Source organism: Hyalella azteca, unplaced genomic scaffold (assembly GCF_000764305.2).
Source record: "Hyalella azteca isolate HAZT.00-mixed unplaced genomic scaffold, Hazt_2.0.2 contig1796, whole genome shotgun sequence".
Classification (NCBI taxonomy): Eukaryota; Metazoa; Arthropoda; class Malacostraca; order Amphipoda; family Hyalellidae; genus Hyalella; species Hyalella azteca.
Window position 1 is genome coordinate 114,142 of NW_025932096.1, and position 16,115 is coordinate 130,256.

At 38.7% G+C, this 16,115-nt stretch overlaps 2 protein-coding genes across 4 annotated transcripts; one reads left to right on the top strand and one right to left on the bottom strand.

The window, feature by feature from the left end:
- The first annotated feature begins 849 nt into the window (after positions 1-849).
- On the top strand, positions 850-6,197 carry LOC108678932 (N-acetylneuraminate lyase). Of its 3 annotated transcripts, none has more exons than XM_047884013.1 (8): positions 850-862; positions 1,151-1,531; positions 1,822-1,892; positions 2,261-2,403; positions 2,773-2,941; positions 3,169-3,317; positions 4,275-4,479; positions 4,721-6,197. In XM_047884013.1, exons 2-8 carry the CDS (start codon positions 1,458-1,460, stop codon positions 4,915-4,917), a joined length of 1,008 nt encoding a protein of 335 aa, XP_047739969.1. In that variant the 5' UTR covers positions 850-862; positions 1,151-1,457; the 3' UTR covers positions 4,918-6,197. The 3 variants fall into 3 exon arrangements, with proteins under 3 accessions (XP_047739969.1, XP_047739966.1, XP_018022915.1); XM_047884010.1 differs by lacking the exon at positions 850-862 and adding an exon at positions 873-899; XM_018167426.2 differs by lacking the exon at positions 850-862 and having other exon boundaries at positions 916-1,531.
- LOC108678931 lies at positions 5,257-12,363 on the bottom strand. Its single transcript, XM_018167424.2, has 11 exons — positions 12,088-12,363; positions 11,481-11,874; positions 11,043-11,222; positions 9,489-10,559; positions 8,981-9,379; positions 8,552-8,803; positions 7,984-8,214; positions 7,624-7,782; positions 7,129-7,218; positions 6,598-6,750; positions 5,257-6,166 (listed from the first exon to the last, which is right to left on the bottom strand). The coding sequence occupies exons 1-11, from the start codon at positions 12,159-12,161 to the stop codon at positions 5,357-5,359; spliced, it is 3,813 nt and encodes a 1,270-aa protein (XP_018022913.1). The 5' UTR covers positions 12,162-12,363; the 3' UTR covers positions 5,257-5,356.
- Between the last annotated feature and the right edge of the window lie 3,752 nt (positions 12,364-16,115).

Here is a 16,115-nt window from a genome sequence, read left to right on the forward strand (position 1 = left end):
ATTTAGAGAGGGGAATTTTCTGCTTGGTTTACAAGTATTACATTATTAAGCTAACTTATTCATCTTAATAAAAATTTTTCACTCTCGGATCGTTGTAAAAAGACAAAAAATTTTTATTATTTTCTTTTTATTGTTGATACTGAACCATGGATTTGCAAGCAAGATAGTAAATGAATCAATGGCGAGCATGTCGTGTAGTGACTTGATGGTTTTTCTTATCAGCAAAGATATTTTCAAGGGCCATAATGTTTTTTTCCTCGTCTAGCTTCAGTGCGATGGATGTTTACCAAGTAAAACCGACCTTGATCTTCCTGATCGACTTTAAGTACGCCATCAAAACATTGTCCTAAAGCTGTAAAATTGCAGTAGTTTGTCGTAATTTACCATGGTTATAGCGAGCATTTAGATTTGAACACTTTTTATGGGTAAATGATGTGATTTGTGTTATCAGTATACTGTTCTTTTCGATTAGTGTTTAATTTATTTCGACTTCTTTTCATGATCATGCAGGCATTTTATTATTAATATTTTTTGTTCCTATGACTGTTTCCAGCAGTCCGCGCAATCTTGTCATCTATTTTGTTGAACATCATGCAGTTTTATTTAATCAAAACTAAAAGCTTTCTCATTTGTTAATTTCAAAATCCTAAATGAAATTCCAAATTCAACGTTCACAAAAAATATCAAACGTTTATCTATGGACTTGCCCCATGACTCGTTAAAACTGACGTGGCCTCGAGTTTTGGCACGTAGGAGCGCCTCTCAAAACGGCCAACTGTACCGTGTCCGCGCGTGTCGTAATTTATTCAAGAGGCAGGCCAGCGCCAGACAGGCAGTCAGTTGCGCCTCAGCTCTGAGAGAGGTGGGATGACGTTTAGTGTTTTTGTGTCTAGCTTTCGGTGAGGCTATGTGTGCTTCAAAACTGTAATGTTATGATAGCTATAATTCAGCTGTTTCGCATTTCCATGCATATACTAAATTGGAGTAATTTCGGTGAGTTATAAATTAGAATTTCAAAGAAGCTCTTTGTCTTGCGTCACGTAACGGTGTATTGAATTGAAAGGACATAAGTTTAAGTTTACCGTTTTATGACCAACATTGCATTCCAATACGACTGTAATGATGGAAATCCATTTTAATTCCTAAACAGGTTATGGAGTTTGAGATTTAGCCAAACGTAGTTCTTTAGTATTAGTTAATAACCCGAACAATTCAAATAAGCGACTAATTTATGATCAATTCGGGCCATCTCCTGAGTCTCCTCTGACGAAAATCATATTGTCAAACGGTACTTCGCCGTCGTTGACTGAACTCCGAAGCATTCAAGTCCAAGTGCTTATCAAATTTAAATTTAAATACGCTGCCGAAGCAGCCGAACTAATATTTATCACGAATACAGTTTTGTATGCAACGAAATAAATAATCTACAGTTTTTGGAGTTTGTAGAAAAAATCACAATGACTCTAATAAAGAAGAAATTCGAATTCCAAGGAATGATGGCACCAACATTCGCACCCTTTAATGAGGATGGGTGAGTAATGTCGAACTTATTTGTCTACTGATAACGAATGAAATTAAACAATCAGTGTAAACATAGATATGGTTCAATTTTTATGAACAGGGCTTGATTGAGCATAACCGAAAACTTATTATTATGCGATGATTTTTTTTAATTGTAAAAATTAGATCTGGATCGATGCCAAAGCTAAGATAGACCACAGTTAAAAACTAGGTTCATGGGAAACGTCATATTCATGGTAATCTGATTAATAATTATTCATTTATTATTCGTAGTGACCATACATTAACTTTGCTGTACAGATCGCTGAACACGTCTCTCATCAGCCACTACGCACAGCTACTCCATGATGGAGGCGTAAAAGGAGTCTTTGGTGAGTATCGTTTTTATTTTAGGCGTTTGGTTTGGTTCATTAATTCAAATCTCTTTTAAATTGCTATCATTTTTTAACTCCTCTTTTTATATTATTGGTATTAGATATTGTGGATTGTTATTGAATAAATGAAAATAAAATACTATAATTTCCTACTTGCTACAGCCATATTATGTTATTTAATTGCAATTTTTTTTAATTTTTACATAGAAATATAGAAGCTTTTTGTTTTATTATATTTTTAAACGGGCAGCTGCTGGCTTTTCACTGGGAGTATTATTCGTCATTTCAATTTTCATCATGCAGCTATAGAGGCCCGTCGAAATAATAATTCACTATAACTTTCCTAATTTTTTTTTTATGGACAGTGAACGGTTGTCTTGGCGAAGGCTACTCCATGACGTCAGACGAGCGCATGGAGGTAGCCGAAGCCTGGGCTAAATGTTCGGACATGGTCGGCTGCATCGTCGTGCAAGTGGGGGGTGCGAGCATCAAGGATGCGCAAATATTGGTGAGCTGCTCTTCATTTTAGCCAGGAAGAATCAACCGAATTAAGCTTACATTTGAGATATTTATTTCCTAATATTTACGTTAAATTTGATTATTGTAACCCGTTAGCTGACAACTGCGATGGAGTACTAGCGAATAAAGTGTTATTCATACGAACTTACAAAGTTTCAGCAGCAAGAGATAACGGACGGATCATTACCGTAACGATTATACTCTTTAAAAAGGGTAAAAAGAAACAAATATATACGTCATTTTGGGCAAGAATAACCTCAAAGATTCTGTTCCCATATGCATAGATTATAATCGCCTAGCAACTAACACATTTTAATTCAAGTTAAACAACAATGAGAATTGCATCTTTGTCGCGCAGGCACGTCACGCGGAGTCCCTCGGAGTGTCAGGGATCGCCCTGCTGCCGCCGGTCTACGACAGACCTGCTACGGTGGCGCAGCTCGTCGACTACTGTCGTGACGTGGCCTCTGCTGCTCCAAACACCCCCTTCCTTTATTACCATTATCCCCTCAAGACTTCAGTTAATTGTGCGTATCGTACAAGAATAAATCTTTGGAAGGTTCATGTATGATGGTTGATTTACTTGTGCTATAGATATTTTTAGTTATGAATTAGAACTTTATTGGTATACACCGAATCCAAATTTCCAACTACATCTTGTTTCAAGCAAGACTCGGCTTCTTTACGATATTTAATAGAACGATTAAATACAAAAGAAACATTTATTCAAAAATCAAATTTATCTTCATACCAGTACCCATGGACGAGTTCCTAGAGGTTGGGGCAGCCTCAATCCCCACGCTGGTGGGTATGAAATTCACAAGCCTTGACGTCGAAGGGGAGGGCAAGCGATGCCAGTTCGCTGTCAACGGTGTCATGAACATCTTGCCGGGCTTCGATGAGGTAGTCGACGTTGCGATGCTTGACTAAAAGTCATAACTTCTGTACACCAGATCTGATCAAAAATAGTCGACGTTGCGATTCTTGACTAAAACTTATAACTTCAGTGCACCAGATCTGATCAAAAATAGTCGACGTTGCGATGCTTAACTAAAACTCATAACTTCAGTGCACCAAATCTGATCAAAAATAGTCGACGTTGCGATGCTTAACTAAAGCTCCTAACTTCAGTGCACCAAATCTGATCAAAAATAGTCGACGTTGCGATGCTTAACTAAAACTCATAACTTCAGTACACCAAATCTGATCAAAAATAGTCGACGTTGCGATGCTTAACTAAAAGTCATAGCTTCAGTACACCGGATCTGATCAAAAACAGTCGACATTGCGATGCTTAACTAAAACTCATAACTTCAGTGCACTATATCTGATCGAAAATAGTCGACGTTGCGATGCTTAACTAAAACTCATAACTTCTGCACACTAGATCTGACCAAAAATTTACTTCTGATACGAGAAATAGTTTTCAAAACATTAATTAATAACAAAAAGTTAATTGTGATCCTATTACGCAGAAACCTCCGTAACGCAGAATACAATGTGTAGTTAGTTAAGATTCAAGTAAACGGAATATGTATAATAAACTATATATAAATTCTAAATAATTATATTTCGGAATGGAAATAAGCAATATTGAGATGTTTACACTATGTTTTGTGGGCGCTGTATGATTACACGAAAAGGCATTTTAATTTTTACCTCCAGTTTTACCATCCACTCGCCGAAACAGTAGAAAAACGTTCATTTTTTGCGGCATGTTTGTTCAGCGCTCGCTTTATCTACGATTTATGACCTTTTACTTTGCTAGCACTCATCATTTTATTTATAAGTTCACACTATTTAAATTTACTCACTTATCTGCCCCAAATCACATTTATTTGACAGTCGCTAATATTTCAGACTCTCACAACAGCTAGGAAGTTAAATTTCTCCGGCGCTATCAACGGAGTATTCAACTTCATGCCGTTGGAGGCCGGGAGGTTATTTTGCCTGGCAGGACTGCCTGCCGACAGCGACTGTTGCATACCAAAAGAAAAGCGAGACGGACTCATCGAGTGCCTGCAAGCGAGGATCAACGTTCCTTGGAAGATTGTTATCGACACTTGTGAGTTTGGAAGTTGCCAAATTATGAGTAGGAAATACTGCAACATTAGAATTCATTAATACAGGAGCCGTGGCATAATTTTAGTTTTAAATTGTTTGCTGCCGATAAAAATTCAATTATTTTTTCTCAACAGACGCTCAACCTGTTCTTTTAGTAACGTTTAATTGAAAATATTGCTTTCTATGCTCAAATTTAAGTTTCCAATGTACTGATTAAATTCCTTTATTCTTTTCGCGAATAGGTGGCCACTTCTCTGTCTCCGGCGCAAAGCACGTGATGACGCAACTGACCGGCATCAACGTAGGGCCCGCGCGACGGCCTCAGGTTCCTCTCACCACCGACCAGGCTAAAGCCATTGCAGAAGGCATCCAGAAACTCGGGTTTGTTTGCTGCAAAGAACGGTGCCGCAAAACTTCCGAAACTGTCATAAAGTGTTAACCCTGTCGAAAATCATGATGGGGCGGAGAAAGTTAGGTGGATGAAAAATTATATTTTCGAAGAAAGTGTGTTAATTGTTTAGAATGATAGGAAAGCGCCAGCTGTGATGTGAAAGATGATTACCTTGTTTATGCAAGGAATGATGCAATGTTAAATAGGAAATAATGTTTCTACCCAATAAAGAAATGAAATTGGGCGTATAAGTGTATAAGACATTAATGGGTTATATGTAAACTATTCCCTAGGTCGAGAATCGCTTTGTTAATAACACCGAGTATAGCCGCAACAAAGCGATGGATGTTCGTCAAAAGATGTATTATTGAAACAACTTGGTACGTTTTCATCAATATATTGATAAATTTACAAAAATAATATGCTATTAGTACGTACATCTGTTAATATCATTGCGTGATATTATGTTTTCTTAACACGACCCATGTTAAATAGGATCCAAATATCTGCCAATGTGTAATATAAGTCCTGTAGGATTGTGACGTATAGCGTACATGAACGCTCGATCAAAGGCAACAGTCGGACCTTTTTGATTTCGTGGCCGCTTGCGCCTCTTAGGATTCTGAGCTGCCCGGCGTGACTCGGAAACGTTTTTCCAAACATTACGAACACTGCTTCCTTTCACATGTTCTTGATCACTAGACAAGTTTCGAGGTTTCTGTTTTAGGTTCACACTCTCTTGTTTTGCTTCAAATTTAATTTGTACCCCTTCGGCGCCATCAAATAGGGACTCGTATTTTAGTGGGCCTTCTGTAAGCTCTCCAATGACATTCATTCCCCCAGATTTCTTCAATACATCATTATTCGTTCTTTTTTCCGTGTTCATTTTATGGGATTTCTCATTTTCGAATGTGTCTGCGATCTCCAATTTTTTATGTCTCCTCTGGCCCAGTTTAAATTCTTGATAATCGAATCCAGGATAATCTTTCAAGAGTCGCCATGACGGAGATTGCGGCTCGTTTTTCCCGCGCTTTTCTTGACCAATTGACTCATCCGATTGAGAGACACGCGCGTCCTTCACCTGCAGATTTTCTGAATACCTTGACTGGAAACGGCTTGTGACATTAGACGATGAATCATAGGGGTCCTCAGCTGTCGATGCTAGTGGTAAAAAAACACTTCTAAATGAGAATGATGAATTTTCCAGCAAACATGAGTGAAATTCCGTAAGTTGGACTACGTCAGCCAAATGAAGGGACTTGATGGAGTTCACGCCCGAGTAGTCGGTTTCTTTCTCCTGAGTGAAGTAAACTTTTAATTAATGTAAAGTCTAGTTATTATAATAATTTAGTTCCAACATATAGCTACCGAAATATCTTCAGCTCAAATACCTTCGCTTAAATGCGTGACCATGGAATCCGAAAATTAGGTAAAGGAATAAATTTAAACTTCGCAAATCAAAATGTCAGAAGTAATAAATCTGAATCTTATTATTTATTTTAGAAAAATGCTAAGAGCTTGTGATTTACTAGGAATCGTGGAGAAAGTTCAGTCGTAGTAAAAATTTAAATTTTCTATTAATGAAACTTTAATAAATCATTATATAAATTAGAGGTTGAATTTCCGTTGTGACAAATCCACGATGAAACTTAAAATTTAAGTTGAGTTTCACGGTGAATAAATGTACTCCACACATCCAGTAAAATACAATAGAAAGATGAGTTGTACCTCAAAGATAGTTTGTAGGTTCATGAGTTTGAGCAAAGGAGCGACGTCTGTGTAGGCGCGGTGCCGGAACAGCGGCACCTGTACCGTCAGTGTGTGTGGATGCACCGCACGCAACAGCGAACTCCAGCGCTCTGACGTCAGCCGGGTCTCGATCTTGGATGGCACAAAAACGCTTAATTGTTTTCAGAATTTTACAACGCTTTCGCAGTTTAAAATTTAATGATTAGCATGTATGTTGCTCGATTCCATCTTGACAATTCTGGAATAAATTGAAGAATTTTCCCATGCAATATGTGCGTTAGAGGATTTATCACTGAAACATTTACCCGGATAGAGTAAAAATCTGTTCCTGATATAAATCAGCTGAATAAAAATTAAAGTGATGAGTACATTAGCTTCTAGGTTAATTCCCAGAAATTAAAAAAAATCGAACTGAAGAGTCTTGCGTTCTAATTGATGGGATTGTAGAATCAATTATCGTATATTACAGGTATGTGCAGCGTAGTACATATTTTTACTTAAAATACTCACGAGCTTCAGGCCGTTTGCTACGAAATTCTTCTGCTCTCCTGGCAGCACGAGGATCATCGAGAGCTCTCCACCCAGCAACGACAGAGGAATCTGATACATTTAGTTGCGAAATAGAATAGGTTTTATAAATATCAACATTTTCAAAATACAAAAGAAAACAGGGTTAGTCATCTCTTTTCTTCACTTCAAAGATACATTTTTTTTCAGACTATAAATGAAAAAATCAATCCGGCTATTTTTGGGGGGAATTGTGTGTTTATTTAAATCTTATCCTAATTTGTTCATTATCGTCTTCAAGATTCGTCGATATGCACTGATGAACGAGCTTCACATTTTCTACACCCCAGATAAAACCAAAGCGTCATATAATACACGCCCTCTGTTGGGGTCCATGGAAGAGTACTTCAAAGTTCATTAGTTCAAGTACGGCTGGAGAATCAAGGTGACACCAGCAAGCTGTAGCATTATTTTTCATACTGTGAGCGGTGTGCATACCTCTGCAATTGTGGCGTCTTCCTCTCTAGAATACCCAGCGTTGACCGTCATTTTCTTGCTGATGCCAATCGTTCTGACGAGTCTTCGCTCAGCTGACGGGAATCTGATGAAACTCATGTCGAACAAGTCTGATTCTAGGAGCGGCACTGACCATGGAGACTGTAGGTACAAACGATAGAACTTATTATTCATAAAATTTGGGAGGTATATATTTGCAGCCTAACCCTTCTTTACGTAATTTACGAGTTACTGACGTAGCAGTTGTATTATATCAAATGTAAAACATTTTTCACAATAGTATTTGACGCATGAACTGGTAGTAAAGAATTTGCCGACAGTAGTAATGTATTTATGCATTACCTGCATAAGTGAACTCGACACGATACTGAAGGGACTACGGATATCAACTTTAGCATCCTCATCCAGGAGGGTTAGGACTCGGCCGTCGGTTTGGTTCACCACCGCCTCGTTGACGCGCATTCGGGCCTTGGCGCCTACGGTTGACCAGTCCGCCTCCTCGATGGTGGCTCCATAAAAATAATCTATGGTTTGTCGAAAGAAGTCCAGGCTGTGCACACTGTTTTGTCGAGGCTGCGAACAAAATTTATTAATTCAGCTGATCGTACTTCCACTGTAACAGCAATAAATTTACTAAAAAATTATTTGGCAAATGACAGCTCCTATCAAGTCCGGACTGTCAACAGAACTAGTTATAGCATCGTTATGTTAAAAGTTCCTATGACTAACAGTGTCACATAACTAACTAACTATGACTAGGCAGACTAGCTTATGTCTATAGACATAAAAGAAGACAAACTCCAAACACTGCAAGTGTTATCAAGATAATTTCGCGGTTTCAGACGAAATATGTTAGTTTCACTTTCTAATCTAAACTAAACTGCATTAAAGCGGTGCCACTGATACCTACTAATTCCACAAACATGTGGTTTGAGAAAACGATGTTGCTGTTCACGTTGTTCTTGAATATTTCGGCTCGGATATTTTTAAGCAGCAAGTGAGGATTGAAGTTACGGAAATCATCCGTTCGTAGAAGGTCCCCTAGCACCGCGGACGTGTTGCCTCTCGACCCGAGCAGCAGCATCGACAACGTGGAAATTAGGTTCATAGGAGATAGCCCGAAATTCCGAGACCGATGTAAGTGGGCGCCATGCCGGTATACCTGAGAGGAAATTCGAAAAGCTGATCGGAGCCGATTTGGGAAGAAAATGGTATTGTATGTTTAAATTTATTTTATAACACGATTGAAGGGAGAAAATTTTGAAAGGCTAGTTTTAATTTTTTACTTCACTAGAAAATAGGGCATAAAAGTTCCATCATATACTCAAAAATAACCAACATCGAATGAAACGTCGTTCATTGTATTGATGAACTGTCTTATGGTGGGGCTAAGGTTCTTGGTGGTTTCTTCAAGCCCGAGATTTCCAGATGGCGCTTGTCGTAAAATATTGCTTTTGGGTGGCACTGAGACGCCGAGTTGAGTCAGCATTTCTTGACCCGATAGAGCGTCAGGTCCAGAGCTTGTAAAATTATCCCTGACCGGTGTTACGACAACGGAAGCGAGGGAAATGTTCGAGTTCGCACTTGGTCTTGAACCCAAAGGGCGCGTCATGTCGCTGGGAACCTCCACCGGATGGTAGGAGGCTGCCACGTCCTTGCCTGGAAAGTCCAGCTTGGAAGGCATGGCCATCTTCGACGCATTGTATTGGTTGGAGTGATGTTGCTGCTCGTAATAGTCCTGATGGACAGTACAAGGAAAAATTTTTATTTATATATACCCGGCCCAGAACAATTTTTTTACTGAATTGTGCAGATCAATTTCAAAAACATTTATGGTCTAAATTTACCTGAGTTTCGTCATCCAAGTATATGTTTTGACTATAGTAGTCATAATTTTCAGAGTCATCTTTGAAGTCCATTCCATCTTCGAATGCATCAGTCGCCATTTGTGACGGTGGAAGGACGTTCGAGAAGTGAACGGTGGGAGAATCGTAGTCGTAATCATACAGGTAATTTGGATGCGAGTTTGTTCCCTCCTCAATGTTATCAATCAATTCTGATGACGAATCTCCTGTATCATCGACCCCAACATCCAAATCGCCATTTTCGTTTGGCTCCTTGGCCTGAAGAGAAATTGACTCAGGCCTTTGAGTTGTAGTCGACTCGAGAGTCTGAGTTGAGACCTGAGCAAAACTGGATACAGTTGATTCTTCATAATAATTTTCGCCGCTACTTCGTGTTGCTTCAAATACTTTACCCTCGGTAGCACCCTGTAAATCATTTGCACTAATTGTCGTAGAAGCCATTGAATACGGATGAGAATAGGTGACGATCGTAAATCGCTGATTCATAATATCTGTGTTATCACTAGTGAAGTTAGTTGAAAGGGGCATGCTTTCAATAGAATCCGAATTAATGTTATCGTTAGTAGAATTGCTGACCGAAAAAATTGTATTAATTTCTAGAACATCTCCATTGCTGTTCGGACTTTCTTCGGTGTCCGTGTCGAAAATGAGTTCCGATCTCTCCAGATTAATATCATGCGCTTCATTTTCCCGTTCAGTGATTTCATTTTCTAAAATGACTCCATGTGTAGTGATTTCATTTTCTAAAGCGGTCCCATCAGTTACAGGCAACCAAGATTGATTGAACAGAGAATTTACATCAAATGAATCGTAATGAGAAGTATCAAGGAAGACATCGTTAATACTTGGATTCGAAATAAAATAGTTTGCATTCGAGTCATTTTTGGGATTATTTCCTGAAGGAGTCACGATCGAATTGTTGGCTAAGAACTGAACGAATTGTTCTCGAATGAGCTGCTGGATGATGTTAGTGGATAACGTGGCTATCTCTCCCTCGTCCATGGTTGTGGTGCTCTCCACGATTCCATTATTAGCCATCTCATCTGCCATCACCTGAAAATAATATCAATGAATGAAATATTTTCATGGCACACCCAATTTGTGGGGGAAATGCATGCAACTGATTGAGAAAAAGTTCGTTTGAGTTTGAAATTGCTGCGTGAAAACTAGAATTTAAATGTTACGATTTTTTACATTTACGATACGAATGCCAATGAAATCTTCTATGTAATTCTTGTCCAGGGACCTATTGCAAAGAACAGTCAAATAAATAAATTCTGTCAAAAAACTAAATGTAATGGGCTTCGTTGCTATAATTACACGACTGAGATACTATTCTCTCCAATTTTAACTCCGAGTTCACGGAACCATCAGTAAAGTGCATTAAATTTTACATTAACACAAATAAAGCCATCGAATGCAACTTCTTTTGTTGGGAAGTTTCAACCTCATGTTAATTTTTTTGCTACTAAACTGTCATTTTGTGGGAATCTAAACCTCACGTACGTTTCATTACACTGAGATTGAGCTACTCACCTTGTGGACCGTGTTAACAACCCCGTCAATGTTGACGTCAGGCCTCTGGATGACCGCAGAGTCCCACGCCGCCCCCGCCACCAGCATGGGACTGGGAGGCTCTGTGGCTGTTGTGCCATCGTTAGGAACTTCGTTGTCGTCGGCGCTCACAAACCGGACGCGGTGGGAGATGAGCAAGTCCTGGAACCGATTTTCAAAAATATAAATGGAAACTCTATGAAAATCAAAATGAATATGTTTCATATTGAATTTCCCACTTCACTGAATGAATTTTTATTTGGGCCTTGCTGAAGTTCAATTGCATAATGGTTAAACTATCGATTCATCTCAGACGAACCCATAAGGAAGAGATGCTTTATACATCCATCCAATTGAACATTTTAATTAAATTATAGTAACCCTTTTACTGATTCTACGATCACATTCCTAAAGATTTACCTGTATTTGTTGCAATGTTATCCATTTTTGAACGAATCGCCCCTCATGATCATAGAGAAAAAACTGGAACCTTGTCTCGGCAAGCGGGTGTTTGATGCCATCAGAGACCGCATTTTCTTTCTCTTCGCGAGGTGAAGGCTTTTTCTCGTGTACCTTTCTTCCTGCTTCTAGTCCAGGCGACGCCTGCACGCTGGAGTTAGGAACATCTTCAGCTTCTTCTTCAGATGAACTCAAATTGCGTGTGGTCTCTTGAAGCCAAATTAATTGTAGAACTTCAGGTCGATTTGGATCGTGTGTTACCAACTCATCGTTCAGTAACACATGGTCCTTTTTAATTACCTTTCCAAAGTCTTTTTCTGTTTGTTGATTTTTTGGAATTAATGAAATCCTTTTCCTATGGAAACGATACAACACAAATTTAGATTTGTCCAAGGTAGTCACGTTTCTTAATAAAGTCAAATAATGGATATAAATTAGATGTATAAATTCAGTTTATGACACAAGACAGATAATTGCAATTAATCACAATTTAGACTGAATATACCTAATATACCAGACATAGAAACTGTTAGTGATTTATATATTTCTACGGTAGTCCAAAACAAACCTCGGGACTAGTGAGCCAGTGCAATAAAATGCACTTATTGGAATGAAGATGAGGTAGATGTCGAAAATCTTCATTTCTATTTCACTTTTAAATAAAGGAGATCATATTTTTCGGCGTGCAATACGTAAGCAAACATAAAGTTAATCTTGCCTTGGTCCTCAAATTATAAAATAGCACTATATGTATAACACATTGAAACGTATTATTTGACGCTTACTTAATTTATTTATATCATACGCCAAAGATTGTTGACAATTTCTTACAATAAATAAATCTGCAAAAAAATTGAAAATGAGCCGTTGGTGTGCAGCCATTTGTTATTGTTGTCAATTTTTGATTAGGAGCGAATTTCACTCAATTCGGCTTTGAAAGTGCTTGAGTCTGGACTCCCACGTGACGTCATCTGCTTCGCGCAGAAGGAAAGATCCTATGGTGAGATTAGGCTTTTATTAATGCACCTCCATCATTACCAACTCTGCTGTCGTGCCGGAAAGTATATAAAGACTCGCAAGAAACATGTACAGAGATCGGTTTTCCTATTAAAGATCATCTCCGGGTACGTGATCTCCAAGTCCGATGGTAGTCTGTCATGAAGCAAAAGTAAATGGATTCCAAGTACGACCAATTATCCTCTATGTACCAGAAGACCAAAGCTGGCAACACAAAAGCTATCAGCAATATAATGAAGCAGGTGCACAACAGTTGCAAAATCTGAAGCAGTGTTCCGTGGCGTCCGTTGAAACGATTTGAGACAAACAAGTCAAATATCAAAGTCAAAGTCGTATACCGGTCTTCTAAGTCGTATATAGGCGAAAACTCTCAGAAATATTATCGTCATCGGAATACCGATTGATGAGAACATCATACAGAACCTCTTGCCATGCAGCAGTGGACAATTGATATTGATTGCCAAATCAAACAGTCATTACTAGGGTTATACAAAACAGGAAGCTTCCAGATAAGGATTTTTACGGACTGAGATGTTGCGGCATTTCGTGAGAATATGGAGTTGGAAAAATGCAAAGAGAACTTCCTTCTTCCTAAATTCGGAGGTCAACTGTCTTCTTAAATGAATTTTTTTGTTTGTCTATTTTTCTTCATTGACAGAGGGGGCGTTCTTGCTACAGTACCTAGGAAGCGATCCTTGCGATGACGTCAGACGAGAAGCAACTGCGTTTCTTTTTCAATTCGCACCCAGAGCCAGAGGTCAACGAGACTGCATTGAGAAACTTGATTTTCTGAAGTGCAAGTAACGAATCTTCAACTCATGCTTAATCATTAATCAATCATGCTTAATCAATGAAAATTAATGAGTCGAAGATTCGAACGTGCAATTATACAATCAAATTTCTAAGTGCAGTCTCGTTGACCTCTGGCCTCTGGGTGCGAATGGAAAATGAAACGCACTGTTGCAATGTACGTATTTATTCGCGGTTATATAACGTAGATACAAAACTCGCCACATTAAAGTTTGCCTTAAATTTCTGCTTGATATATCGTTCACTTGATAATGGTACAAGTAGTGCTTGCGTTGAGAGTCTCGTGAGCTTTTGTCTGTTAATTTGTTTTTTCCCATCCAATTATAAATATGAAATTTTTATCGATATATTTCCAAACACCGCCATTTATCCAATTATTATCACTCGCAGTTATTCAATCATCGATTTTTCAATATATTCTCTACATTATTATCAACATGCACATCTCATTTAGTGATACAACGTAAATTCCTGTACTGTTTTGACTGCCTTATGGTCACCACAACCGCTAGATAGCTAACAAGCAGCCAGTACACTGATATTCTCCGCATGTGGTCCGCAGCCGCCTTGTGGCTGGTGAACCCGTTACGCTGCTCACGTAGCGGCAGCATGCCCAGAGGCCATCCGTGTAGGTGAAGAAGCTGCGCCGGTAGTTGACGCCCCCCAGTTACGTCCTGTTATCTCTACGTATCTTGCGGTTTGATGTTCCTCCTTGTAGGGGAATAAAGTGCACAACTGTAGGTAGTTGATACTGTAACTTTCTCTGCATAAAGTGAATAGGTTAGGAAATTGCGATATAAATATTCACGTTCATACACTTATCGGAGTCAATGAAGAAAGGAAATCTGGCTAGCAAATCTATCGGTAGCAGTTGAAATTGATGTCATGTGATGGGGTCTCTGAACTGTCTAAGATTATTTCGTTTACCAGCATGTTCCTCACTCCTTCATAAAGGCACCTTCGATCATCAATGCTAAATTCACCATAGAGCGTTAAATTTAAATTTGGTAAGATTTTAATTGCGGAACGGCATATTTTTGGAACGTAATGGCAATTTCATCCAACTAAGATCCAAGATACCACTAATGGTTGCAGGGCGATAACGATTTGTCTGCAACTAAAAGGAAGTCCGGCGCAGCGACTAAGTCTTGCCTTACTTGGATCGAGTGTACGAGCTGCATCAGACAAGCTCAAGGAGAACCAAGTTTTCGAAGCATGAACTGTGTTCTATTTGTTTAACACTGCCTTGATGCTCGTAGTAAAAATTAAATTTCACTTGTTTTAATATTATATTACTACATGCAGCACTCGATTACCAGCACGTTTCCTTGATGCATCTAAACTTGTTTTTTTTTCACAAAATATTCTGTGTTTCAATTCCTGGAACTCTAATTGAACGAGGACCTAAATTTATTGCCTTTTTGAATGTCTGTCCTATGTTTAAATAATGTAATACTCAAGAGCGTCTCAAAGAAGGGTGCGGAATCATTGTTGCGCAGATTGGGTTTTGTTCCGTGAAAGTTCAATGAATAGCTAATGAAGATACAATATTTGAAGATCCCATAAGGAAAATAATGCATTCGTGTTCTCTGTACAAACAGATTTTTTTCATTTACACATTGCATTGGATTGCGACAACGTTAACTCATTTCGTTATTTCCGAGATCCTTATAAATTATCTTGAAGAATAAATCGCTTATACAGAAATGAGTAATCAGTTGGGTGACCGAGTGGTTGAAGCTGAAGAGCAGTAAAATTGGAACAATGAGTTGTAGTCTTAAAGATTCGATACCAGCACCCGGCTGAATAAAGTTCCTGTCGAAATCGGCATGGTGGCACGGGCAGTAAAAAAGGTGCAGTGGATATTAAAGCAGTGAGTTGTATGTTCGAGACCCGTAAAAAGCTGCGGAAATTCTGAGATGTTCAAAATCAGTGCGCAGGCAAATGGCGTAATCTTCAACGCTGACAACGATATTATATCAATTGTCATATTCATTCGCTTTTTAAATATTTCAAGCTCGAATTAAAATAAATACTCGGTAACTGCGGCTAATCCGATCCCCTTTCTATGAATTCCTTACCGTTCAGTGGACACAAATGGTCATTCGTGGAAAGCGTGTAAAGTATCATGACATCAAATAAAATGATTTTAGTTAGAGATAGGTTCAGTAATTCTCGGTGCGTGTGATTTGAGATTTTTTTACGATTATATCACTTGAGAAGATTTTTATACGACTATATCAACTTGAGAAGATTTTTATACGACTATATCTGTTTCACCAAAATTAGGAAATAAAAAACGAAAACGCTATGCTAAGTTAAAATAATAAAAAAAAAACAATAAAAGGCTATTGATGAATACAGTATCTTTCAACTTCATTTACCGGTAGTTGTGTCAAGCGTGCGTAGTTCAGTTCCATACGCTCAGTAATAACCGGAAGGCGGCTACAGACCATAAAGTATCAGCTTTCAAATACCTCTGTCGATCGGCTTACAACTCAACGCAAACTGACCGGCCGTGATGATTTGTTGTTCTGACCAACCGCACAATTTGGGTCACTGGTGCGAATGTGCGATCAGAAAAGTGTTTACCGCAGCACGTTCGGCTCGTCACTCCCGCGCGCGTGTGAGAACTCGTGGCAGCTGTAGTCGTCTGCAATGTTATAGTTTAGAGCCAAATATAGCCTCGCATTTGATGGAAATATTAGTTTCCAAATTCAATATATGCGGATGCATCAACATAAAAACTTCTCATCGTGAGTATAGCGC